The 27,999-nt window shown below is 40.2% G+C and overlaps 1 protein-coding gene across 5 annotated transcripts in view; it reads left to right on the top strand.

Annotated features, from left to right (window-relative positions):
* The window catches only part of atp8a2 (ATPase phospholipid transporting 8A2), a 567,355-nt gene that overhangs the window by 410,472 nt on the left and 128,884 nt on the right, over positions 1 to 27,999 (top strand). For all 5 annotated transcript variants that reach the window (XM_043691978.1, XM_043691979.1, XM_043691980.1 and 2 more), the window contains 2 exons: positions 13,733 to 13,916; positions 18,631 to 18,741. In XM_043691978.1, the coding sequence (XP_043547913.1) occupies positions 13,733 to 13,916; positions 18,631 to 18,741 (295 nt within the window). The remainder of the gene's footprint in view (positions 1 to 13,732; positions 13,917 to 18,630; positions 18,742 to 27,999) is intronic.

Below are 27,999 nucleotides of genomic sequence, written 5' to 3'. Positions count from 1 at the left end.
TCCATCGAACTCAGCACCGCCTTCCTAACCTGCAATCTTCTTCCCGACCTCTCCGCCCCCACCCCAGTCTGGCCTATCACCCTCACCTTGACCTCTTTCCACCTATCACATTTCCGACGCCCCTCCCCCAGGTCCCTCCTCCCTACCTTTTATCTTAGCCTGCTGGACAAACTTTCCTCATTCCTGAAGAAGGGCTTATGCCCGAAACATCGATTCTCCTGTTCCCTGGATGCTGCCTGACCTGCTGCGCTTCTCCAGCAACACATTTTCAGCTCTCACAGACTTATACCTCTTTACACTCACACTCTCACACACACTCTCTCACAGACACTCATAACGCCACACAACACAAAGTTTGTGGGGTGAATTTGTACTTGCAGAATTACATTTGATTTTGCTCAGAAACTGCATGAATCCATGTAAGATTCTGTAAATCCATTTTTTAGATTAGAATCCATCTGAACCTTCTAGCACAGACAGTCTCACACAGGGCACCTCACACCATAAATGCATTATCTGGACCAACATGACACCAATTGTTAAAGTTCACTTGAGAATGTAACTTTAAAAAGGTTCTGTGATTTACATATGAAAGAACTGAAACCAACATGTTCATTATAAAAGATGAGAGGCTTAACAAACAATCCAGGTCTTTTTCAGTAGACAATTGCAGTTACATCACACTGTAAACTTTTGCTATAAATTCTGTGTCTTATGATCTTATACTTCACAACCACCTGATGAAGGAGCAACGCTCTGAAAGCTATTGCTTCTAAATAGACCTGTTGGACTATCACCTGGTGTTGTGTGATTTTTAACTTAATTGAATGATGGAATTGAGACTTGATTAATTGAATGTCTTACTTCTGTCTTATGGTCTAATGTTAATTGCAGGATGTTGATAGTATGGAGTTCAACATTAACAATACCATTGACAGCTCTGTCTATTCTGCCACCTTTAATGAGAGTAACAAACCATCCATGTCTTTTTGCTCCTGCACACCCTTTAGAATGCACCTTTTAATTTAAACTGTCTCTCTCCATGTTCTTTTACTAAAGTGATCTCAGATCCCTACAGTGTGGAAAACGGCCATCTGGCCTAACAAGCCCACACCGGTCCTCTGAAGAGTATCTCACCCACTCTATTACTTTACATTTCCCCTGACTAATGCACCTAACCTACACATTCCTGAACACTATAGGCAGTTTAGCATGGCCAATTTACCTAACCTGCACATCTTTGGATTGTGGGAGGAAACTGGAGCCCCCGGAGGAAACCCATGCAGACACTGGGAGAATGTGCAAACTCCACACAGACAGTCGCCCGAGACTAGAATCAAACCCGGGACCCTGGTGCTGTGAGGCAACAGTGCTAACCACTGACCCATCGTGCTGCCCCTCACACTTCCCCTGCAATAAACTTCACCTGTCATCTGTCCACCCACCACCAACTTGTCAGTCTTTTTAAAATTCTACACTTCTTTTCACAGTTTACAAGTTTTGTGTCATTCTCAAATTTTAGAAATTGTGCCTTCCAGGTCAGAATCTCGATCATTTATATATATCAAGAAATGCAAAGGCCCTTGAGGAACTTCACTACAAGCCACTTTCTTCCTGAAAAATACTAATTAACCATTACTCTCTGTTTCCTAGCCCTCTGTCAATTTTGTGTCTACGTTGTCACTGTCCTTTTGTTTTCCACGACACACAACTTTCTTCACAAGTCTGTTGTATGGCACTGTATCAGACACCTTTATGGAAATTCAAGTACACCACACCAACAGCCTGCCCTCAACACCCTTCCTATTACCTCTTCAAAGAAACTGCAACAAGTGAGTTAGATACAATTTTCCCTTAATAAATCCACACTGACACATCTGAAATCAGTGCATACTTTTCCATGTGGCTGTTAATTCAATCTCGGTGTTTTGTAGAAGTTTCCCCAATGTTAACTCTGTTTCTTCCTCTACAGATGCTGTTAGACCTGCTGAGTTTCTCCAGCACTTTGTTTTTTGATAAACAGCAATGTGATGATGACTTGGAAAGCCCATTATAATGTTGTTGGTTAGGGAATAAATGTTGAACAGGACACCGGCGATAACTCCCATGTTTTTCGAAACTTGTCACTTGCAAGTTCGATAGGGTCTCATTTTCATGTCCCATCTCGAAAGGCAATGTACTTCTTCAGTACTGTACAAAAGTGATAGCACTATTCATGTTCAAGTCTCTAGTGTGGAACATCAACCACAACTGCCTGACTCAGAGGTTTGAATGCTATCTACTCCCAGGATCAACATTGAAGTGAGTTGAGAGCTGATGAAAACAACTAAATGAGGTAATGTTGAAAAAAAAAAATTATTTTCACCGGCATGGCATATTATCCTTATGATAGTGAGCATATCTTCTTGGTGTAAACCAATACAAAATATTGTTTCTTAAACCATGATCCTCTGGGTTTCAATTACTCTAGTGTTTTGTATCACACATTTATGTTGCAGAGGATAACAATATTCGTTACAGGAGAATCTCTGTTATGATTTATTTAAAATAAACCAAATACTGTGGACCATAGCTACAGATTTTTAGTTGACTGAAAGCTTGGGGAATCATTTGAGTTGCACAGTACAGTACTGCGAATGAAATGAGGCCAGAAGCTTTGGGCCATTGCACACTAAAATCCGCAATGAAATCAATATTGAGTGTTCATTTTTAGAGCACGATCCGGAAGGTTCATAGAGCAAATATTGATTAATATGTAAATTCAGAATCCAGCAAAAAGACAGAACCAATTTAATTGTTCATATTATTTCAAATTTGGCATTAAAAGATGAGAGAATACTCAAACAGATTTGTTCTAAGACATTTGGGAATAAATAAAGAGGGAAGGTATTAGAAAATAGTTAACTAGAATTATGTCATGTATTTACACTGAAACTTGTGTTAGAATAACAAGTCCATTGTAATTCACTCCATGTGTGTAACTGAGTCACCAAAGCTTGGGTTTACTTCCTTACAAATCTTGATTTTAGCTGGGAAGGCAGTATTGATAACGTAGATAACAGCTCCATGAACTGTTTCATCCAAAAATTGCAATGTCAGGTTTTAAGGATGATATCTCAAAAATGAAAATCATTGTTTTGAACTTAACCATGAGATATCAAGTCTAAAGTTGTCTTAGAGTGCATTATTGTTACAATCATAAGACAGTAGTACTGATGGACTTGTTAATTGACTATTCCTGCTCTCCCCTTTAGCACTGTGCTAGATTTTAACCTTGACCCATTGAATTTAATCACAACTGCCTCTTATTCAACACTTGCTAAACTTGCACTTGTGCACCCTCGTTACACTTATCCAAGTGAGTCCCCAAAAAAACTGTTGAAATCAATTGTGGTTATTATTCCTAACTGAAAAACATTTACGCTAAATCAGGACTATCTACGCACTTTTAATTTTCATTGAGACTGTTTTTAGTTTAGCTACCTTGGAAAGATTCCATAAGACAGTCCATCCTTGCCAATTATCCCCTACTCTAAGGAAAGATATACTGGCATTGGAAGCAGTCCAGAGAGGGTTCACTAGGCTGATACCAGGAATGGAGTGACTGTCTAATGAGAAAAGGTTGAGTAGGTTGGGCCTGTACTCATTGGAATTTAGAAGAATGTGAGGTAAACTTATTAAAACATAAAAGTCGGTAATCCTTTATTCATAAACCTCAGAACCACCCTTTTTAACAGATTTTTGGTTTTCAGTTGCACCTACTGTATAAATCTGTTTAGGCTAGTTTTTGAAAAGACTTTGTTTTTTTGGTCTTTTCGTTTTCAGATGTGCGCTAAGGGATATCTGGCCTGCACAAGATTTTTAAGGGGCTTGGCAGGATAGATGCTGAAAGATTTTTTTTCCCCCTTGGAAGAGAGTCTAGAATCAAGGGCATAATCTTAGACATTTAAGACAGAGATGAGGGTATTTCTTCTCCGAAGGTAGAGAATCTGTGCAATTATTGACTGCAGAGGCTTGTCTAGTCTGCGTCACTTAAGTATATTCAATGCTGAGATAGATTGTTAATCACTAAAGGTATCAAGTGTGAAAGGAAAAAGACAGGAAAGTGGAGTTGGGGATTATAAGATTAGTCAAGATCTCATTGAATAGAAGAGCAGTCTCAATGGACAGAATGGCTATTTCTGCTCCAATGTCTTTGGTTCTTAAATCCACAATTTTGGGATCACTACTGACACATTACTTTGATAAATATACAGATGTGAAATGAGTAAATTACTGCAAAAAATGCAAGGACATAATAAACACAGCAGAACTTGAGGGAGTCAGAGGGTAGAGGTGAGAGTAGTGGCCATCTTTGAGGAGGTGCTGGGCAAGCTGAAAGGTCTGATGATAAATAAATCACCCGGACTGGACAGATTACACTCCAGGTTCTGAAAGAGATAACTGAGGAGATAGTGGAGACATTGGTTGTGATCTTTCGGGAATCGCTAGAGTCAGGGAGGGTCCCAGAAGACTGAAAAATGGCAATGTCACATCTGTGTTTAAGAAGGGATTCCTGTTGTCATTTCTGTTGCCAGCAGCAGGAAGAGCAGGAGCCTGTCGGGAAAGGATTTATAATCATCTAGCAAGCAACAATTTGATTGTAAATAGTCAACATGGATTCGTCAAGAGCAGATCATGTCTCACAATCCTCATTGAGTTTTTGAAGTGACCAAGCATGTAGATGAGGGTAGGACAGTTGACGTGGTGTACGTGGACTTCAGTCTAGCCTTTGATAAATTTCCACATACTAGGTATCTGAAGAAAATGCGGAGGCATGAGATTGAAGGTGATTTAGCAATTTGGATTAGAAACTGACTTTCTGTAAGAAGGCAACGGGTGATGGTTGATGGAAAATATTTAGCCTGGAGTCTGGATACTAGTAGTATGCCACAAGGATCTGTTCTGGGACCACTGCTGTTTGTCAATTTTATAAATGACTTGGACATAGGCATAGGTGGATGGGTTAGTAAGTTTGCAGATGATACTAAAGTCGATGAAGTGGTGGACGGTGTGGAACAATGTTGCAGGTTGCAGGGGGACTTGGATCAACTGCAGAATTGGGCTGGAAGGTGGCAAATGGAGTTCAGTGCAGATAAATGTGAGGTGATTCATTTTGGAAAGAAAAACAGGAAGGCAGAATACTGGATCAATGGGAAGATTCTTGGTAGTGTGGATGTGCAGAGGGATCTTGGTGTCCATGTACATAGATCCCTCAAAGTTGTCACTCAGGTTGATAGTGCTGTTAAGAAGGTGTGTTAGGTTTTATTGGTAGAGGGGATTGAGTTCCAGAGCCGTGATGTCATGCTGCAACTGTATAAAACTAATGTACAAAACTAATGTAGCCTCACTTGGAATATTGTGTGCAGTTCTGGTCGCCCCATTACAGAAAGGATGTGGAAGCATTGGAAAAGGTGCAGAGGAGGTAAACCAGGATGTTCCCTGGTCTTATGCAGAAAGGCTGAGGATCTCTGGTCGGTTCTCACTGAAGAGGAAAAAGCTAAGAGTAGATTTAATAGAGACACACAAGATGATCAAAGGATTAGATAGGGTGGATGGCGAGAATCTTTTTCTGAGGATGATGACAGCTGCTTGTACAAGGGGGCATAGCTGCAAATTGAGGGGTGATAGATTCAAGACAGATGTCTGAGGCAGGTTCTTTACTCAGAGAATGGTAAGGGTATGGAATGCCCTGCCTGCCAATGTAGTCAACTCAACCACATTAGGGGCATTTAAACAGTCCTTGGATAAGCACATTGATGATGATGGGATAGTATAGAGTGATGGGTTTAGATTAATTCGCAGGTCAGTGCAATATCGAGGGCCAAATATCTGCGCTGTATTGTTCTGTGTTCTAAGGGAGAGAGGCTTAAGATGGGAAATTATAGGCTGGTCATTAGTCTGACCTTAATCTCAGGTAAGATTTTAAGAGTTTACAAAATCATGAAGAGTATAGACGGGGTGGATAGAGACCAGCTTTCTCCCAGTGTGAAGGATTCAATAACCAGAAGTCATGCTTTCAAGGTGAGAGGTGGAAAGTTTAAGGGGGATACACGCGGCAAGTACTTCACACACAGGGTGGTGGGTGTTTGGGACATGTTGCCAACAGAAGTAGTAGAGGCTGGCATGGTAGATTCATTTAAGATGCGTCTGGACAGATGCATGAGTGGGTGGGAGCAGAGGGATATAAATGCTTAGGAATTGACCGACAGGTTTAGACAGTACATTTGGGTCGGCTCAGGCTTGAAGGGCCGAATTTTCTTTGTTCTTTGTTCTTTAGTCCATTATGAAGGATGAGATTGCAGAGCACTTGGAAATGGATAGCAAAATGGAGCAGAATTAGCACAGCTTTGTCAGGTTATGCCTGACAAACCTGTTGGAATTCTTAGAGGGGATGATGAGCAAGTTAAGGAAAGGACAGACCATGGCCGTGATCTATTTGGATTTCCAGAAGATATTTGACAAGGCGCCACACAGGACGCTGTTCAGTCAGTGGCAAGGCATTGACATGTATAACGGATGGGCTGACTGGCAGAAGGCAGAGAGTAGGGCTAAAGAAATCATCTTCAGGTTGGCAGTTGGTGACCAGTGGAGTTCCGCAGGGTCAGTGCTGGGACCACAACTATTCATGTTATACATTAACTACCTGTACAAAGGAACTGAGGGCATTATTGCTAAGTTTGCAGATGACACAAGATAGGTGGAAGGACAGATAGTATTGAGGAGGTGGGGAGACATTTTGTGGGCAGGGACACCAAGGTCTGTTTGGGCACCCTCATTTCCCAGCCACTCATTACTTGGAGTGTTTTCTGCCTTTCTTTCTCTGCTAGGTTGAATAGCTTCACACATATTCATGTTGTATTCCATCGACCATGTTCTAGCATTTTCAACTTTCAAGGAGCTATGAACCTGCACTCCAAGGTCTCTTTGTTTAGCAACACTCCCTAGGACCTTACCATTAAGTGTATAAGTCCTGCTAAGATTTGCTTTCCCAAAATGCAGCACCTCGCATTTACTTGAATTAAACTCCATCTGCCACTTTTCAGCCCATTGGCCCATCTGGTCCAGATCCTGTTGTAATCTGAGGTAACCTTCTTTGCTGTCCACTACACCTCCAATTTTGGTGTCATCTGCAAACTTACTAACTGTACCCCTTATGGGGTTTGCATCCAAATCATTTATGTAAATGACAAAAAGTAGAGGACCCAGCACCGATCCTTGTGGCACTCCACTGGTCACAGGCCTCCAATCTGAAAACAACCCTCCACTTGTAGTTAAGTTCTTTCTGGGCTGAATGATCTAGTCTTAATTCATTTGCTCATAGATTATATGAGGTAACAACATCAATCATATTGCAGACAAATGTATCAGCAACAGGAGGTTGATGAGAGTGAGGTCAAGCTGAATTCTCCCTTTTACCATCTTCTGCAGACCCAGACTGATGGATATATCCTTCTGGATGAGGCCAGACTTGCCAATAGTTATGTTACCAACCCACTCTTAGTGATGGGCATTGAAGCAACCCACCCAGAGTATATCCGGTGCCATTGATCCCCTCATTGGTTCTTCCAAGTCATGTTCAGTATGGAGTACTGATTTATTGAGGGTGGACAGTATAGAATTGGATTATTTTTAATAATTACTTATTTTGATTTGATTGTGAAGGTCAAATTTAGTTCTGTTTAATTGTTTATGGTTTTATTGCTGCTTTTATGGTTGATTCTGAATTAAATGCAGGCTAAAGGATATGAAAACACTGAGGTAAAAGACTTTTTGTCAAACACAGCAATGACCTTAATTGCTCTAGGTTTAGTAATCTTTCACTCTTTTGCTTGTCGGGGAGATATTTATCTCTGCCTTAAAGTATCTATTTGGAGATAGAGACCTTCTTATCTAGGAAGCCAACCATTGTAATTTGTACTGCTATCCTCCTGTCAAGTGGAATAGAGTCAAAACCGATAGGGCAACTCAGAACTGGGCATCCATGCAGGGCTAGGTAAAAACAATAACTGCAGATGCTGGAAACCAGATTCTGGATCAGTGGTGCTGGAAGAGCACAGCAATTCAGGCAGCATCCAATGAGCAGCGAAATCGACGTTTCGGGCAAAAGCCCTTCATCAGGAATAAAAGGACTGTTGACCGACATTACCAGCACAATTGTATTCAACCACAGTTTGCAATCTCATGATTTGACTCTGTTATCAAGGCAGGGGACCAACCATTTTTCAATATGGATTACAAGAAAGTCTGTCAGGAGTAAATTCAATCATATCTTAGAAAACAATAACCTTCTGATCTGGTAACATTGCAGAACAGAAATATATGCACGTTAACCAACAGAGAAGCAACGTGCAATAGACAGAGCAAATCCCTTCCACAATCAATAGATCGATATCAAAGCCGAGCAACTAATTGAGAGAGGCTCACAAACATTCCTATCTTCAATGATGGAGGAGCCTAGCGTATTACAGACGACGAGACTCAAACGTTTGTAGCCCAGTTTTCAGCAAGAATTGCCAAGTGGATTATCCATTTTGACCTTCCCCTGATGGTCACAGCATCAAAGATGCTAAACCTCAACCAAGTTGAGCATTTCATATACATACACGTATAGGTGTAAATACATATGCACATAGAGCATGTACGTTTATTAGCCTCTTTCTACCCCAATCAGCAAACTATATTTAACCCTTTCATTCCCCACCAAATCTCTTCCACTCTGTAATCACCATATATATGTCTCTGTCTCTCTCACTTACACTCTCTCACTCTCTCACTCTCTCACTCTCTCACTCTCTCAACACACACACACCCACACACACACACACACACACACACACACACACACACACACAGAAAACATGAGTAAACAGCCCTTCTCCTCATGCTGGTCAGCAAAGAAGTGGTGACCAGCAGGGGGAGCCTGACTCGCCAAGCCTACACGCAATTGCAGTGCTCCAGGTGACATTTTTAAATGGCTTTCAGAAGAAAGTAAGCCTTATACTCCACAACCACCTGATGAAGGAGCAGCGCTCCGAAGCCTAGTGCTTCTAAATAAACCTGTTGGACTATAACCTGGTGTTGTGTGATTTTTAACTTTGTACACCCCAGTCCAACACCGGCATCTCCAAATCGTGCCAAACATGGATCTACTCAAAACATTTAGGTGAAAAAAAATGATATTTGTTCATAGAACTAGCTTATTTTACTTCAGTAATGCAGCAATCAAGTGCACATCACAATGTTATGACTTTCAGAGGGAAACTGCAAGATGGCCAGAGCAGGGCAAGACGTCATCTGTGCACTGATACCAGACTCTAAATGTTAACTGTTTCTCTCTCCACCAGATGTTGCCAAACATGCTGAATTTCTCTCTCATTCTCTGTATTTGTTTCGCTGGATAGTAATGCTGACCAAGGACAAGGATCATTTTTAATCTTTCCAAAACCAACCCTTCTCCAACCAGGGAATGTTAACCAATTGTAGATCCCTCATTGTTGCTGCATCCTAAATAAACTGATAAATCTGATCAAACATCAGTTGTGGAATCTATGCGATTTATATACTTTAGAACTAAATTGATATCGTATTTATTCACTGAACCTTCAGTGAAGCTTCTTGATTTTCCATTTGAATTTATGAAGAAACCTAAGCTTTCAGCTGTCCAACATCAGAATGAACCTGTGCAATTGTATAACAAAAAATTCAAGCATAGTTCATTCATTACTCATTACTATCTTAATACAAACATTGAAATATGAAGCAAATGATCATTGTCAGCAATAAAATAAATTAACTGATTACTGAAATAAGTACTAGATGCCTATCAAGGAACTAGGTCTAAAATAAAGAACTGCAGATGCTGAAAATCTGAAACAAAAGCAAACATTTGCTGGAGAAACTCAGCAGATCTTGCACCATCTGTGAGAGAAAGCAGACGTTCTGGTTGTTTAAACCTATTGGAAACACCCTTACTCAGAGGGAGAAGTTTTTGTTTCAATTTCCTTTTGTTATGGGAAGTTCTGTAAATTCTTTGTATGGAAATGAGTGTGAAGAGCAGTGCTCCTGTAAAGAATAGAATAAAACTAGCTTATCTAACAGTAAGACGTTAGTGATGATCACAAAGGAGACAAGTTCTGATAAAACCCTGAAAAGGCTACTTTAAAATGAATAGAGTGAAGTTCAGGAATGTTATAGCTCCAGAAGAAACTATCTCCAGTCAAGAGTTGAAGTCACTGTTACCTTACAGCTATTGAGGTATTAGGAAAAGGGATTCAGTGTGAGCATTATACAAGGATGGTTGCTGGGTGTCGTACAAGTTATTTTTTAAATCTTATAATGGATTGTCAAAATGAAGCATCTCAAAAGGTAGTGTTATCAGAAAATGTAAAAGAAGAACCTTGCTTTTACAGAGAGCTTTGTATTGAATGCCGTAGAGTCAATGAAGTACTTTTGAAATGTGGCAGTCAGGTTCCATGCAGAGATATTCTTAGAAATAGCAATGCAGTACACTGCCTTTGTGATGTTGATGAGGATAAATATTGCCCAGGATATTGCTGTAACTCCTGTTTTCTTCCTTGAAATAGTCCATGCAGGTGGGGCCTTGATTTTAATGTCTCATCCGAAAGATGACACCATGTACAATGCTGTTACTCCCTGGAATGTAGTCAATTTATTCCCAATTCTTGGAGTGAGACTAGTCTGAGTCACAAGATTTTATGTTTGACAGTGCTGTTGATTGAACCACAGCCACCAAACACTGTATGGGTATGTGCAATTGAGATAAAGATGTTCTTTATGTGAATAATTTATCATTTTTACTAAAACAAAAGTGATTTACCCAATGTGTGTTTAATGCTTTTGTTGTTCTCCACTGTTCATAGGATCATGATTGGGCATCTGGTCCTGAAGCTTTGCAAATACAGTTTATGAATCACTGGCATTTACTCAAAAGACATTGTCAGTTTTAAGAACAAGGATTAGCCTAGAGTTGATATGTGAATTTCTTTCCAGCTTGGACAGCTTACAAGCAAAGACTTTGTTATTGTTTATATTCAAAAGAATATTTCTTGATTTGTTCTTTTTATTCATTCAAGCTGCATCTCTGGCAAGACCAAAATTTAGTACCCATCCCTGACTGTTCTTTAAAAAGCTGGCAAGCCACCTTTTTGAACAGCTGCAGTTCTTGTTTATGGGCACCCAGTGTTATTAGGGATGGAGTTCCAGGAATTTGACTCCAAGACATTGAAGTACAGGTAGTTCTCCTATAATGCATTGCACATCCTGTGCAACGTTGTGTTACAGAGAATGGTGCAATAGAAGTAAAGGGGCCTCTGGGAAAAACAGGGTTAGGGAAACCAGTTTAGCAAAACCTGTCTATTTCTGGTCAGTTACAGATATGTCAAGTTGTTCCAAGTAAAATGTCCCAGTGTATTATTGTATTCCTGGCTCCTTGTAGATTTGGGTTTATCCAGAACCTGGCTGTCTGCCAGTAAACTTTGTGAAACTTGCAGAAGTTTTTGTTTCATGTGAGTAAAATCTTTTTTTTTGAGGGGATGGCCTTCAAACGAACACTGGGTGAATTTGGACCAGGCAGAACTTGGAAATAGGTGTGGTGGGAGAGATGAGGGTCACCAGTGGTCCGTACTTAGTTTAACACCTGCCCCCTTTCTATCACATATACCCTCTCTTGTAAAGTCGCCATGTGTTAAAGCTTCAGATAGGCAGCAACTGAGCCACTGCTTAACAAAAGGCCCTGCTTACTCTCCAACACTTGCTGGACATCCCTGTACTTGCACCTTTTCACCTTCTTTCACTCCCTTTCTCTTTCCCTCTCTCTTCCCACGCCTTGCCCCCCCCCCCCCCATTACCCAACTCTGTGCATGGTCCTAATAAGTATTCCAGCAGAGTATTCCAATGTTCACTTCCCCTATCTCAGTTGCAGATAGAAGCAAAAAAATACACATGCACAGACAACAACCTGTTGCGATTGATTCGCCAGCAGAATAAATCACAGCTGGCTGATAATGGAATCGCATAACAGTGAACGGGAATCCACTGTATAACAAAAACAGTCTGCAATTCACAACTTGTGTTACAGCCAAATAATTAGATTAGATTAGATTAGATTAGATTAGATTACTTACAGTGTGGAAACAGGCCCTTCGGCCCAACAAGTCCACACCGACCCGCCGAAGCGCAACCCACCCATACCCCTACCCCTACCCCTACATTTACCCCTAACCTAACACTACGGGCAATTTAGCATGGCCAATTCACCTGACCTGCACATCTTTTGGATTGTGGGAGGAAACCGGAGCACCCGGAGGAAACCCACGCAGACACGGGGAGAACGTGCAAACTCCACACAGTCAGTCGCCTGAGGCGGGAATTGAACCCGGATCTCTGGCGCTGTGAGGCAGCAGTGCTAACCACTGTGCCACCGTGCCGCCCAAATAATGTTTACGAAACACATGTTATAGAAGAACTACCTGTAATGGTGATATGGTTTCAAGTCAGAATGGTATTTGACTTAGTGGGGAAGTTGCAGGTGATGTCTACTGCCTTCCTCAGGTTGAGATCCTAGATTTCATGCAGGTGAGTTGCTGCAGTGCATCTTGTATGTGGTGTACACACTATATCACTGGGTACTAGTGATGAAGAGAGTGAATGTTCGAGGTGTTAAATGGAATACCAGAAAAATTTGTCCTGGATAATAGCACATGACTTGAGGTTTCTTTGGAACTGCATTCGTCCAGACAATTGGAAGATATTCTGTCACATTCTTGGCTTATGCGCTGTAGATGAGAGACAGACTCTGGAGTCAGAAAATAAATTGCACACCACAGAATCTCTAGCCTCTGACTTGCTTTTTCACCCCAATGTTTATTTAGCTTTTACAGTGAAGTTTGTAGTTTACAATATCCAGACTAGCCCTTGCCTCCAAGAATATATATGATGGGGTTTCAGCTATCATAATGCTGTTAATTATCAGCGGGAGATATTTAGCTTCTGTCTTGTTGATTATGTTATTTCCCAGCACTGTGTGGCACAAATAATACTTGTCCCTTATCAGCTCAGGCTTGAGCATTGTCAGGTTTTGCTCGATGTGGACATGAATGGTTTTGTCTTTGATTTATTATTGTCACCGTACCTAGATATAACGAAAAGCTTTGTTTTGTGTGCAGTACAGGCAGATCATACCATACGAAGTGCAGTAAGGTAATGGAACAGAGCAAAGAATACAATGTTAAGGCTGCAGAGAAAGCGCACAAAAAGCAAGATCAGCATTAAATTTTCAATTTGAAAGGTCCATTCAGAAGTCAGTAACAGCGGGGAAGAAGCTGTTCTTAAATCTCTTTGTATGCGTGTTTAAGCTTTTGTGTCTTCTCCCTGTTGGAAGGGGTTAGAAGAGATTATAACTAGGGTGAGAGGAGCCTTTGATTATGTTGGCTGCCTTCTGAAGCCAAGCATGATGACGTACAAGATCTTAATTGGGGTTATGCCTTTCTGAACTGCTAAATATTTCATGCTCAGTGTTTCATGAATTAACCCCAGAAGCTAGCATGTCATTTAAATGATAAAAAGCTGGAGTGTACCAGTATTTGTTTCACAAGATGGGGGCCTTGTGTATTATGCAAAAATCTTGTAGATCCAAAGCTGTCATAGTGATGTATATGTTATTTCGTTTCAGAGTTTCTCCTCTTCAAAAATCTGAAATAGTAGACATGGTGAAAAATCATGTTAATGCTATCACCCTGGCCATCGGAGATGGAGCTAATGATGTGGGGATGATTCAGACTGCACATGTTGGAGTGGGGATTAGTGGCAATGAAGGCCTACAAGCCACTAACTCATCTGATTACTCTATAGCACAGGTTAGAGACTTTAATTCTTTCTCTTATTGATCATGATCTAAAATCCACCTCATTGTTTATTAAATGCTAACTGCAGTCAGAATGTTTTGCAACTATCAAAGTTGGTCCCGTTTCTTACCAGGGCAAGCAAATTTATTATCAATTAAAATTTTATGTTACATAACCAGAAGGAAGGAGGAGAGTTTGGAGTGCAGGACTTAAGTGCTTGACTGCCTGACAGAACAATCATGGCTGATTTTGGGATTCAATTCCATTCATCTGCCTGCTCAACCTTTGATATTCGATGAGATCGAAAATTTGTCTAGCACTGACCTTAAATGTATGTAATGATAGAAGATCAAAAACCCTCTCAGCTGGAGAATTTCAATGTTGCACACACTTTGAGTGGCGTAACTTATGCTATTTTCAATGCTAAATGATTGGCCCTCACCTGATGCTATGCCCTCTGCAGTTTAGATTCCTCAACCAGTAGAAACAATCAATGTCTACCCTGTCAAGTCCCTTCAGGATCTTCTAAGTTTCATTGAGATCGCGTCCCTTTTTAACCCTAAATCCCAAAGATTTTCTATTCAATTTCTCAGCCGCCCAACAAAGGACAACCCCCTCATCCCAGGGACCAGTCTAGTGCAACTTCTCCTCACAGTTTCACTTTCCACTTAACTTTCTCTCATCAGCAGATTTCAATACATTACCCTTTTCATCAGAATTGTTAGTATAGATGGTAAATAATTGAAAATAACTTTCATTTAAAAAAAGGTCTGAATATCATTATTCCAGAGATTTTGGTTTATTGAGAAGTACTTTGCTTGTAATTTTGGGAATTTTCTTCCTTCTCACTTCAGTGACTGATGTACTTTTGGCACCAATTCCCTTTACAGTGGGTGACTCTCCAAACTCTGTATGAGTGAAAAATAAACTTATAATATTTCTATTGGTCTGACACAGAGTATGGAACTTCTTTGTTTTCAAAGTTGCATAATACTATTATGAAGTTGAAGATCTGTACTGTATCTTTAAGAGAGAGTGAATGCTGTTCTGAACTGACAGCTGACAAGCACCTGTGTATATGACTAGATGGCAATCTCAGAGTGTACCGGAAAATTGAAAATACGTAACATTTGGCTGTGAAATGAATACCTGAGTACTTGCTGTTTTGACAGCAATTCAGATTTAACCAGTTTGAATTATGCTAGGAGAAAGTGAGGACTGGAGATCAGAGTCTAGAGTGTGGTGCTGGCAAAGCACAGCCAGTCTGGCAGCATCTGAGGAGCAGGAGAATCAACGTTTCTGATAAAGGGCTTATGTCTGAAATGTCAATTCTCCTGCACCTCGGATGCTGCCTGACCAGATGGGCTTTTCCAGCACCATGCTGTCGAGTTTGAATTATGCCACAGAATACTAAAACCCAATCGAGTTTGAATTTATTGTTTTGCCAACTTTGAACCAATGAGACGATCCGATGTTGGGGATATGAAAATGCAGGTGTTTTGAAAATTGAAGAGAGAGCAACTGCCATTGAGAGAGACCCAATAAATTAGGAAATACTTTCTATCAAAGACACCTTTTCATGTGAAACATATTCGCAGTGAAAAGAAAGACAACGACATAGGGAGATCTTCAGCCCGAAGAAGGCAGACACCAGAGATGACAGCGGCTGTGTGGTTTTCAAATTAAGTTGATGGAATTTTAGTAAGTGTTTTATTGGAACAACATATTGTTATAGATTTGGAGGCAGATAGTAAGCAATTAAGTGAAAGGGGTGAATTGTTGCTGTTTAATGTTCACTTTTAGAATTAAAGAATAAATTGATGTTACTTTCTTTAAATAGTGGAATTTGGGAGTTCTCTGTCACTCATATTTTAACTGTTACAACATGGCACTAACCCCTATGCTAATTAAACCAAACACCCAGAAAACCTCAATTTGTCTCGTAATCTATTAAAATATGAATGACAGAGAACTCCCAAATTCCACTATTTAAAGAAAATAGCATCAATTTATTTATCAGAGCGTCCTAGATTTTAAAATAAAACGTAGTTGAAACAAATTGTTTAATTTTGGTTACTTGTGGTTGGTTGAATTAAAAGTGAAGGAAATGGCTCTTAACATTACTGAAGAGGTTCTGAGATTTGAAGATGCTTCCCAAATGTGCTAAGAAAGTTTAGAAAGACAGAGGATGTACTTTTAATATTAGCAAATAGGTTAGAATTGAGTTTAACCAGGGACCAGGAAAGCTGAAATTGTAATCGAGTTGGTCAAGCACTTAGGAGTATCAGAGAAACCGACAAGTGCAGTAGAGTTAGAAAAACGTAAATTGCCATTAAGGCATATAAGAAGATAAAGAAAGGGAAAGAAGAGCCATGAGAGAAGGAAGAGAGAGAGGGAGGAAAAAGAAGGGGAGAGAAAGGAGAGAGAATTTGAACTTCAGAATCTGCTTATTAGTCAGGAAAGTCAAGTTAACAGGATGAAGGTGAAGAGAGAAGATAGTGATGTATGCAAATAAGTTAAAACATTGCCACATTTTGATGACAAAGATGTTGAAGCTTTAATTTCATTTGAAAAAGTGGCTAAGCAGATGGAGTGGTCAGAGCACTGAAGGGTAATGCTAGTTAGACTAAGCTGATAGGCAGAGCTAGTGAGGTATTTGCAAAGCTGTCAGATGAAGGGTCAAGGGATTATGCAGATGTCAAACAGGCTATTTTGAGTGTTAATGAGTTGGTACCAGAAGCGTATATACAGTGGTTCAGAAACATCAAGAAGGAACCAGGTCAGACTTATGTTGAGTTTGAAAGAATTAAACATGGTAATTTTGATAGATGGGTACACACCTTTAAAAATAGATAAGACCTATGAGACCCTAAGAGAGATTGTTCTGCTGGTGGAGGTTAAAACTCACTTCCCAAGATGATATGAACTCATATAGATGAACAGAAAGTTCAAAAAGTGAGAAGAGCAGCAGAGATGGCAGATGAATATGCATTGGTGCATAAGGCAAAATTTAGCTTCCAGACAAGCCCCAAACTGTTACGACATGGAGGTAAACCCCTCTGCTAATTAAATCAAACACCCAGAAAAGCTCACCTCGTCTTGTAACCTGTTAAAATATGAGTGACCGAGAGCTCCCAAATTCCACTACTTAAAGAAAATAAATTCAGCTTATCTTTAACTCTAAAGTGAACATTAAATAACAACTATTCATAACTCTAGTCCCCCGCCTTTCTCTTAACTGCTTATTATCTGCCTCCAACTCTATAGCAATATAATAATGAGACACTTATTAAATACCATCAACTTAATTTTAAAGCCACACAGCCACTGTCATCTTCGGTGTCTGTCTTCAAACTGAAGATCTCCCTGGGTCATCATCTTTCTTGTTACCACAAAATATGTTTCATATGAAAACGTACCTTTTGATGGAGAGTGCTTCCTAATTTCTTGGGTCTCGATGGCAGTAGCTGTCTCTCCAATTTTCAAAACACTTGCATTTTCATATCCCCAACCTTGGATCGCCTTATTGGTTCATATTTGGCAAAACAATAAATTCAAACGTGATTGGGTTTTAGTATCCTGTGGCATAATTTAAACTGGTTAAGTTTGAATTGTTGTCAAAACAGCAACCAACTCAGGTATCCATTTAACAGCCAAATGCTACATATTTTCAATTTTCCAGTGCACTCTGAGACTGCCATCTAGTCATATGCACAGGTGCTTGTAAGCTCTCAGTTCAGAACTGCATTCACTCTGTCTTAAAGGTACAGTACATGCCTTCAACTTCATAACAATACTCACTTAACCTGGAAGAACTGACTTCAGGTTGATGGCAGCCATCTCTTGGGGCTCCTATGTACACATTGTGAATTTAACAGACTAATTTGCACCTTACAATCACAAATCATTGGTGAACTTTCCACTGCTCATTCAGCAAGGACCATCTTGCCCAAAGAATAAATTCTGTCAATCAGACTTAACTGAAGATGAAATTCTCAAACCTTCCATCAAACTCCAAGTATAGATTGTGAGTTAATGTGGGATGTTAATCAGTTACATCTTTCATTGCGTGCAACATCCTTAAGGCGATAACACTTATTCTGCACTCCTTATGCTGCCTCGAACCGCATTAACCAATCTCTGTCCAGGAAACACTATTGATCGCATGTTTTGTTCAAGGAACATGGTGGAACATGTCCCATGGAGTGACACAATTCAGGATATACAGTCAGCTTGAATAGATAGTTATAATACAATGGATGGGCTTACAATTGTAGAATAAAGGAATGAGTGCCAATAGTCTGGTGCCAAGCTTTAAATCGGACCTTCTTATCTTCTGTACAGAAGGAAAGACAATATTTATCTTCCACTAAGAGTGGAAGAAATTAAAAATGTAGAGCCTTAGCTAACTATGTATGTGCTGAAGCTGGACGGGTTGTGTTCGGAGCCCCTGTACTGGTCAAAGAAAGGTGGACTGAAAATAGTGCCTGATCATGTTATAAATAGCACCATATTAAAATGTTTTCTGATTTTTAATGTAACACAATTTCAGCCTACTGCACTGAGGAAATTACTGCATGTTGATCTTTGATTTTGTAAACCTGATTTTCTTTTGAATATTACAACACTTTTGGTATTTAAAAACCTTTTTTTTGCAGATTTGTTCATTGTGTGCATTATTTAAAAGAAGTCTTTGTGATACTGATAAAAGCTTTTTTAATTCTAGTTTTCATATTTAGAAAAACTTTTACTAGTCCATGGAGCCTGGAGTTATATCCGTGTGACAAAGTGCATCCTTTACTGTTTTTACAAAAATGTGGTGCTATACATAATAGAGGTAAGGAGCCACGTCTTTGACTGTAGCAATTTTCAGATGGAACATACATTGTTGACTAATATTGTCTTCCAGGAATAGTAGCTTGGTTTTAGATAATACGACTATTTGGGGAGAGGATGTTTTCTGCCATATTTAGGTGGGGTTTTGAGATTTCAGATTTATTTAGTAACCTTATTCAAAACGTCTTGCATTTACTTATGATTTGGAGATGCCGGTGTTGGACTGGGGTGTACAAAGTTAAAAATCACACAACACCAGGTTGTAGTCCAACAGGTTTAATTGGAAGCACACTATCTTTCGGAGCGACGCTCCTGATGAAGGGCTTATGCCCGAAACATCGATTCTCCTGTTCCCTGGATGCTGCCTGACCTGCTGCGCTGTTCCAGCAACACATTTTCAGCTCTGATCTCCAGCATCTGCAGACCTCACTTTCTCCTGCTTCCAAATAAACTTGTTGGACTATAACCTGGTGTTGTGTGATTTTTAACTTTGCATTTATTTAGTACCTTTGCCATAGAAAAATGTTGTAATGTTCAGAGAGACAGAAGGAAAGATGGCTGCATAGCCCAAGGACGAAATATTAGGAAGGATGAGCAAAAGAAGCACTGAATTAACTTCAGGTTAGAGTTTATTTCCGAACTTCTCTTCCCAAAATGAGTCACCTTGCAGGTACTTAGAATGAATCCCTGTCTACCACATTTTAGTTCATTTTCCTCTTTTAGCAAAATCTTGTTTTGGCTTTCGTTGGTTGTGAGGAGACTTACCTTTATTTCCCATTCATCAGCAAATTCTGGCAACACTCCTCTTGGTCTCTGTCCAATTTAGTCTTGAGTCATTAACATCACTAGCCTGAGAACTGTACTGTATTTTACACATGGCTACTCACTTCCATTCAAAGTGAGAAAAACTGCGCTTAGCTCTCTGCTTTCTCCCTTGTGAACAATTTTTAATCCAGTTTGCTAAATACAACTTCTTATTTCATTATTTCTAGTATTCTTGCTTCTGGTAACTTGTTGAAGATATTCCTAAAACAACATTTCCAGATTTATTGTTACACACTTAAAGAATTTTATGATATTTGAAAAGCATGATCATCCATTCTGAAATTGTTGTTAGTTACTCCTAACTAGTTTTCCTTTTCCTAGATCAATATCTTTAATTAAAGGCTTTTGAAATTCCCATACTAAGTTGGTATACTATTATTCAGGTTAGTTCAGTGAGCCTTTCTTAAATAAGTGACTATTATTCAGGTCACTCCTCCTGCACATAGCAACACCCAGATCTACGGTAATCTCTTCAATTAAGGCAGGTATGAAATATTTACTGTTGCTATTTATAAATTGTTATTTCTGTCCAATCAGGAGTTGGACCTCATATTTAGCAATTCTCTTTTCATTAATATACTTGTAAAATAACTTGCGCAGACATTAATTTCAAAAACATGTAGGTTGGGATTGTATCAGTGGTTAAAAGGCAAACAATGTGGAATGGAGCGAGAAGGAGTAAGACAAATAAATGGAGAAGATGCCCAGAGAGGCAGAGAGAATAAAAAGAAGCAGACACAAATATTGCTGATAAATAAGCCAGGGAATAACTAAAAGCTGATTGGATGTTAATGGGAACTGTGAGTAGTTCAAAATGGGCTGCCTGTGCTGGGAGTATGCAATACAAACCATGACTTTGGGATTAAGCGGTGGGTAATAAACATGGAGGGACATGTTCACGCATTGAAATGTTTAAACTCAATGTTGAGTTTGGAGGACTGTAAGTGGAGGATGAAGTGCTGTTCCTCCAACCCTAATCCAATCCAACCAAACTATGGATGGGTAATCAATATTATCCCAGCCAGCAAAACCATATCCAATGAGTGATTTTAAAAAAAAAATCATTGATGAGTGCCTGTCCCTGTGTGCAAGGTGTCCTGTCAGCAGCATTACAGTGGAAGATGTTATTGCATTCCAAAGTGCAGCTTTAAATTGTAGAACTGAATGAAAATGGGTGGGAGCTGTGTCATGATGCACTAAGGCTTGTACATGTCTGATGCTGATGTCTGTAAATGGGGCAGGTTGAGAGTCACTGCCCACGGAGTGTACATTGAGGTGTTGATGACTAATGTCCAAACGAAATGCCAGAAGAGTAAGTGATAAACTCTGTTATTGCATTGGCTTTCATGTTTGGAATTGTAATATTGTTGTTTGTTTTTGACTCATTCATGGGATGTTGGCGTCGCTGGCTCGGCTAGTATTTATTGCCCATTCCTATTTACCCAGAGAGCAGTTAAGTGTCAACTACATTTGTTGTGGGTCTGAAGTTACATGTAGGCCAGACCAGGTAAGGATGACAGTTTCCTTCCCTAAAGGACATTAGTGAACCAGATGGGTTTTTCCAACAATCAATTCATGGTCGTCGTTAGATCCTTAATTTCAGATGTTTTTAATGAATTCAAATTCCATCATTTGCCATGGCGGGATTCGACTCACATCCCAGAACATTACCTGGGTCTCCGAATTAACAGTCGAGCAATAATATCACTATGCCATCACCTCCCCTTTTCTGGCAGGAAGTTATATGTAAGTGAAGCAAGATTAACTAATAATGAGATGTTAATCTATGCAATTGGCTCTCACTGCTCACTAAGAAGATTTTCATCATGCCATTCAACACTTGTTTGGAAAATAGAACTTTTTACTCAACATCAGAAATCTCCTTATGCCAATCACGTGATTTTCTCAACTTTCTCTCAAATGAACCACATGGGTTTGGATGAGTTACCTATGGGGTTAGTTTTAGTGAGTTAATTGAAGTCGCGCCCGGCACATAGGAAAATAATTGAGATTGTTGGAAGTCAGTCACCTCAGCTTCAGGACATCTCACTGTAAGAGTCCCTCAGTGTTGTGTCCTACGCTCGACCATCTCCAGCTTCTTCATCAATGGCATTCCTCCATCATAAGGTCTGAAAGGGATGTTCACCAGTCATCGTGCAGTGTTCAGCACCACATATGATTCCTCAGATACTGAAGCAGTTCATGTCTGAATCCGACAAAACTTGGGCATATCTAGATTGGGGCTGACAAGTGGCAAGTAACATTAGCCCCACACACATGCCAGACAGTGACCATCTCCAACAAAAGAGAATCTTAACATAACCCATTGACATTCAATTGTATTACCATCACTGAATCCCTCACTATCAACAACCTAGGAGTTACGTTTGACCAGAAACTGAATTGAACTAGCCATATATATACTATATTGAAAGAGGAGGTCAGAGACTAGGTATCCTGCAGCAAGTAACTTAGCTTTTGCCTCTCCAAAGCCTGTCCACCATCTACAAGACACAAGTTAGGAATGTGATGCAACACTTAGATGAGTGTAGCTCCAGAAGCTTGTAACTCAAGAAGCTTGACACTATCCATGACAAAGAAACCTACTTGATTAACATCACTTCCACAAACATTTACACCTTCCCCACTGACACTCATTAGCTGCTGCGTGTACCATCCATAAGATGTATTGCAGAAATTTATCAAGTGTCCTTCGACATCACATTCCAAATCCACAACCTCTATTATCTAGAAAGGCAAATACAGCTGATGCATGGGAATGCCATTCCTTGCAAGTTCCCCTCCAAGCATTCACCACTCTCAACTGGAAATATGTTATTGTTCCTTCAGTGTCACTGGTCAAAATCCTGTAACTCCCTCCCAAAACAAACATGTGTAAACATCTGCACCAAATGAACTGCAGCAGTTTAAGAAGTCAGCTCACTACCACCTTCAACAGGACAAGTAGGGATGGGCAGTAATTGGTCCAGCCAGTGATTCTCACATCCCATGAATTAATAACAAAAAATGTCATAAGTTATTCTTATAGATATTTTCTATCCAGCCTGTTCAGAGATGTTACTGCACCCCTCTGGAACAGTTGGGACTTAGGTCTCCCAGCTTAGAGTTAGGGACACTACCACTGCACCACAAGACTTCTTATAAACTTGGCACCTGTGAAGTCTAGACTTTTGTTTATATATGTGCATTTTTAATGAGATTTCACAATTCTTAAAATGAAGAGATGGAGTTTAGTGCATGAAAAGGTAGAAGAAAACTGTTGCCTAGCTACTGGGATCAGGGACATGAGATTCAGGGTGAGCTTGCCAATTGGATACAAAATTGGCTTAGCAGCAGGAGACAGAATGGTGGGGGAGGGTTATTTTTCAGACTCGAGGCCTGTTACCAGAAGCGTTCCACAGGGATGAGTTCTCGATCCGTTATTGTTTGTCATTTATATAAATGATTTTAGATGAGAATATAGAAGACATGGTTAGTAAGTTTGCGGATGACACCAAAATTGGTGGTAGCAATTTTGATCAATTGGGTCAATGGGCTGAGGAGTGGCAGGTGGAGCTTAATTTGGATAAATGTGAGGGATTGAATTTTAGTAAAACAAACAAGAATAGGACTTACACAGTTAAAAGTAGGACACTGAGTAGTGTTGAAAATGTGTTGCTGGAAAAGCGCAGCAGGTCAGGCAGCATCCAAGGAGCAGGAGAATCTGACCTGCTGCGCTTTTCCAGCAACACATTTTCAGCTCTGATCTCCAGCAACTGCAGTCCTCACTTTCTCCACTGAGTAGTATTGTAAAACAGAGGGACTTAGACGTTCGGGTACATAATTCTTTGAAGTTTGCATCACGTAGACGAGGTGGTTAATAAGGCATCTAGCACACTTGCCTTCATTGCTCAGACCTTTGAGTACAGCAGTTGGGATGTCATTGAGATTATACAGGATGTATGGTGAGGCCTCTTCTGGAGTACTATGTCCAGTTCTGATCACCCTGTGATAGGAAGGATATTATTAAGCTGGAGAGGATTCAGAAAAGATTTATCAGGATGTTGCCTGAAAAGGAAGATTTGAGTTATAGAGAGAGCCTGGATAGGCTGGGACTTTTTTCACTGGAACATAGGGGATTGAGGGGTGACTTCATAGAGGTTTATAAAATCATGAGTATAGATAAGGTGAATGACAGGTCTCTTTTCCCTATGGTGGGGTATTTTAAGACTGGGGGGCATATTTTTTAAGGTGAGAGGAGAAAGATTTACAAAAGACATGAAAGGCAACATGGTTACACTGTAAAAATGCATTTTTTACTTTGGTTCCCCTCTAACATTTCATTAACACATTCCTGAACAGTAATATTATTCCAGCTCATCACTCATGAAACTGCACTTATGTGCTTTTCTCTGGTTTTGTTAATTTTATATTAAAAAGCATGAAAATAAAAGAACTCATGATAAATGCAATCTTATTTAATTCTACTTGAATTCGAATCTGATTCAACACAAGTCAGTGACCTCACCAGCAAATCTTTAAGTAGATTTGAGCTAAATGCATTCTACTTGGCACTATCTCATGTATAGCTTTGCCATTAATTCAGAGTTATTTAACTGATAGGCTAGTAGCATCAAAAGTGACTTGCCAGGTCATTGCATAAGATTAAAGCTGCAGTATAACTCATTATGCTGCATGCAATAATGCTGGCACACAGACTTACCTTTTCAATCATGTGTTTTATATTTAGTCAATCCACTGGATCTACAGAGTTCACCTTTGCTTTTTGTTCCAGGTAATGGAGTGGTGTCATCAGCAAATTTCTAAATGGAGTTAGAGCTGAATTTGGCCGCACAGTCATGAGTATACAAAGTGCATAGTTAGGGGCTGAGTGCGCAGCCTTGTTGAGCATTAATGTTGAAGTTAGTAAACACCAGAGGCTGATATTAATCTCTCTTTTCACCAAAGTTTGCAGCTTGACTTGCTATTTTTTGAGTCCTTGGGCATTATTTTATTCTTGTTAATATAAGAACAAAAGTGTGCAAATACCATAAGTATCTTTTATTCTTTTGTGAGTACCAACATTTCACATAGAGATACTGGAGGTAGGGTGAACTTGTGTTACTTGATCATGTATTGTGTAATTTCTTGCTTGGTATCTAATTTTATGATCACTTGAACTGGATTCCTTATCTTTTCTCTGTTTGTAGTTTGTAGATTTCCATGTTAGACCAAGTGTGATAAATTTCAATATCTGTTAAGCTCTTTCTTTTAGAGACAAAAAAAACAGCAGATGCTGAAATCCAAAGTAGACAGCAGGAGGCTGGTAGAACACAGCAAGCCAGGCAACATTCGGAGGTGCAGAAGTTGATGTTTCGAGTGTAACCCTTCTTCAGAACTGGGGTTGGGTATGGGGGGAGCTGTAGATAAAGGGGGAGGGGAAGGCGGGGGCAGGGTGGTGAAGTAGGGAGAGGTAAAGACAGGTACAACCTGGTTGGTCAATGGGAGGAATGAATCCAGTAGGTGACAAGGGGAAGGGGCTGGGAAGGGAGTTGGGGATGGGGAGGGAGGTTATTTGAAATTGGAGAACTGCGTTGAGTCCTCTGGGCTGTAGGGTGCCCAGGTGGAAGATAAGATGTTGTTCCTCCAATAGGTCTCTTGGGTCTTCTTTATATCAGGGAGACCGAACGTAAACTTAGGGAACAGTTCACTGAGCATCGCAGCTGGGTCTGTAGGGGCCGATCGGACCTCCCAGTCACTGCCCATTTCAATTCCCCCAACCACTCTCTTTCCGAAATGACCATTCTTGGCCCCCTCCCTTGCCAAAACAAACTACAGCGCCTACTGGAGGAACAACACCTTATCTTCCGCCTGAGCACCCTACAGCCTGGAGGACTCAACATTGAGTTCTCCAATTTCAAATAACCTCCCTCCCAATCACCCCACTCCCTTTCCAGCCTCTCCACCTCCCTGCCACTAACTGGATTCATTCCTCCCATTGGCCAACCAGGTCGGACTCTCTACCTGTCTTCACCTATCCCCACTTTACCACCCTGCCCACACCTTGCTCTTTATTGCAGCTCCTCCACACCCACCCCAAGTCCTGAAGAAGCGTTACAACCGAAATGTCGACTTCTGCACCTCCAAGTGCTGCCTGGCTTGCTGTGTTCTTCCAGCCTCCTGCCCGACTTCTTTTACAAGCCCGCCCCTTGAGATGAAGAAAACTCAACAAAATATTTCATATTACTTCTGTAACCAGGCTAAGTCAAACAGTTTCTGCTGAACCTTTCCTCTTTCTTTGACCCACTTTAACCTAAGAAGAATTTTCATTTATTTTTTCTGGCTTGCTTGTCACCTGGCTACTTCTGTCTTGGGATTGGCCAACGCTGCTGCCAGTCATAGCTGCTATCACATTGCCCCATTCAAATCACTTAATGCTGTGAATGTAACTTGTCTCTTTGAGTTAAGATCTTATGTGAATGCCTTATAGAAATGTCTCAAAGTAATGATTTTGACTTTAGCAAAGATTTTGTTCAATTGATTACAAATGTATGTAATGCAAAATGAAATGAATAACTTTACCCCATTGCCTTCCATGTGACAGACATGATTTAGATTTTCCATTAATATGTATATTAGGTGTCCTCTTGTTACCATGGAAAAATAATGACATACTAGTAATGTCACTAACCAGTTATCCAAAGGGCCAAACAAATGCCTTAGGGTTCTTGGGTTCAAATGCCACTATGGCAGCTGGCAGAATCTTTTTCAATTAATAAGTCTGGAATATAAATTTAACTTCAATCATTGTGACCATGAAACTATCATCAATAGTGTAAAATAATAGCTGATTTATTCGTTTTCATCAGAAAAAGAATTCTGCCATCCTTACCTGGTCTGGCCTACTTATGACTCAAGATTCACAGTGATATGGTTGACTTTTAACTGTCTTATAAAATGGCCATACGAACCACCCAGTTTATGGGCAACTACGGATGGGAAACAAATCCTGAGCTTGCCAATGATGCCCACATCCCATAGATCAATAAAGATAAAATGAAGCTGATAGGTGCAGTTTGAATCAGCAAACCCATTGACGAGAAGTGGATTCAAAATTACACACATCAGAGTCAGGTCAATTGCCAAACACACCATACACTGCAATTTCTGGTTTAATTTCCGAACAGTTCACTCTCAACCAAGACTAACCACCTCTAAACTATCCTTGTGTCACATTTACTATTTAGATTCATGTACGGTAAGGAAATGAGTTTTGAGAAGATTTGTAGCTCAGGTTGAGGTTTTGGATGTAGGTTTGTTCACTGAGCTGGAAGGTTCATTTCCAGACGTTTCGTTACCCTACTAGGTAACATCTTCAGTGGGCCTCGGGCAAAGCACTGCTGAAAATTCCTGCTTTCTGTTCATATGTTTGGCTTTCTTAAGTTGATGATGTAATTTCCTGTGGTGATGTTTTTCCTGTGGTGAAGTCACTTCCTGTTCCTTTTCTCAGGGGGTAGTAGATGGGGTCTAATTCATTGTGTTTGTTGATAGAGTTCCGGTTGGAATGCCATGCTTCTAGGAATTCTCGTGCATGTCTTTGTTTGGCTTGTCCTAGGATGGATGCGTTGTCCTAGTTGAAGTGGTGTCCTTCCTCATCCATATGTGAGGATACTAGTGAGAGAGGGTCATGTCTTTTTGTGGCTAGTTGGTGTTCATGTATCCTGGTGGCAGGTTTTCTGCCTGTTTGTCCAATGTAGTGTTTGTTACAGTCCTTGCACGGTATTTTGTAAATTACATTAGTTTTGCTTATTGCATGGATAGGGTCTTTCAAGTTCATTAGCTGCTGTTTTAGTGTATTTTTGGGTTTGTGGGCTACCATGATGCCAAGGGGTCTGATTGGTTTGGCAGTCATTTCCGAGATATCTTTGATGTAGGGGAGAGTGGCTAGGGTTTCTGGACGTGTTTTGTCTGCTTGTTTGGGTTTGTTGATGAGAAACAAGACAATTTTCTGATTCAGTATGTAGATGTACCTACTAGAGAAGGTGCAAAACTTGACCTACTCTTAGGAAAAAAAGGCAGCGCAGGTGACTGAGGTGTCAGTGGGGGAGCACTTTGGGGCCAGCGACCATAATTCTATTCGTTTTCAAATAGTGATGGAAAAGGATACACCAGATCTAAAAGTTGAAGTTCTAAATTGGAGAATGGCCAATTTTGACGGTATTAGGCAAGAACTTTCAAAAGCTGATTAAAGGCAGATGTTCGCAGGTAAAGGGATGGCTGGAAAATGGGAAGCCTTCAGAAATGAGATAATGAGAATCCAGAAAAAGTATATTCCTGTCAGGGTGAAAGGAAAGGCTGGTAGGTATCGGGAATGCTGGATGACTAAAGAAATTGTGGGTTTGGTTAAGAAAAAGAAGGAAGCATATGTCAGGTA

Source organism: Chiloscyllium plagiosum, chromosome 6, assembly GCF_004010195.1.
Source record: "Chiloscyllium plagiosum isolate BGI_BamShark_2017 chromosome 6, ASM401019v2, whole genome shotgun sequence".
Lineage (NCBI taxonomy): Eukaryota > Metazoa > Chordata > Chondrichthyes > Orectolobiformes > Hemiscylliidae > Chiloscyllium > Chiloscyllium plagiosum.
The sequence above is the reverse complement of the archived record's forward strand: the minus strand, read 5'-3'. Positions and strand labels throughout refer to the sequence as shown.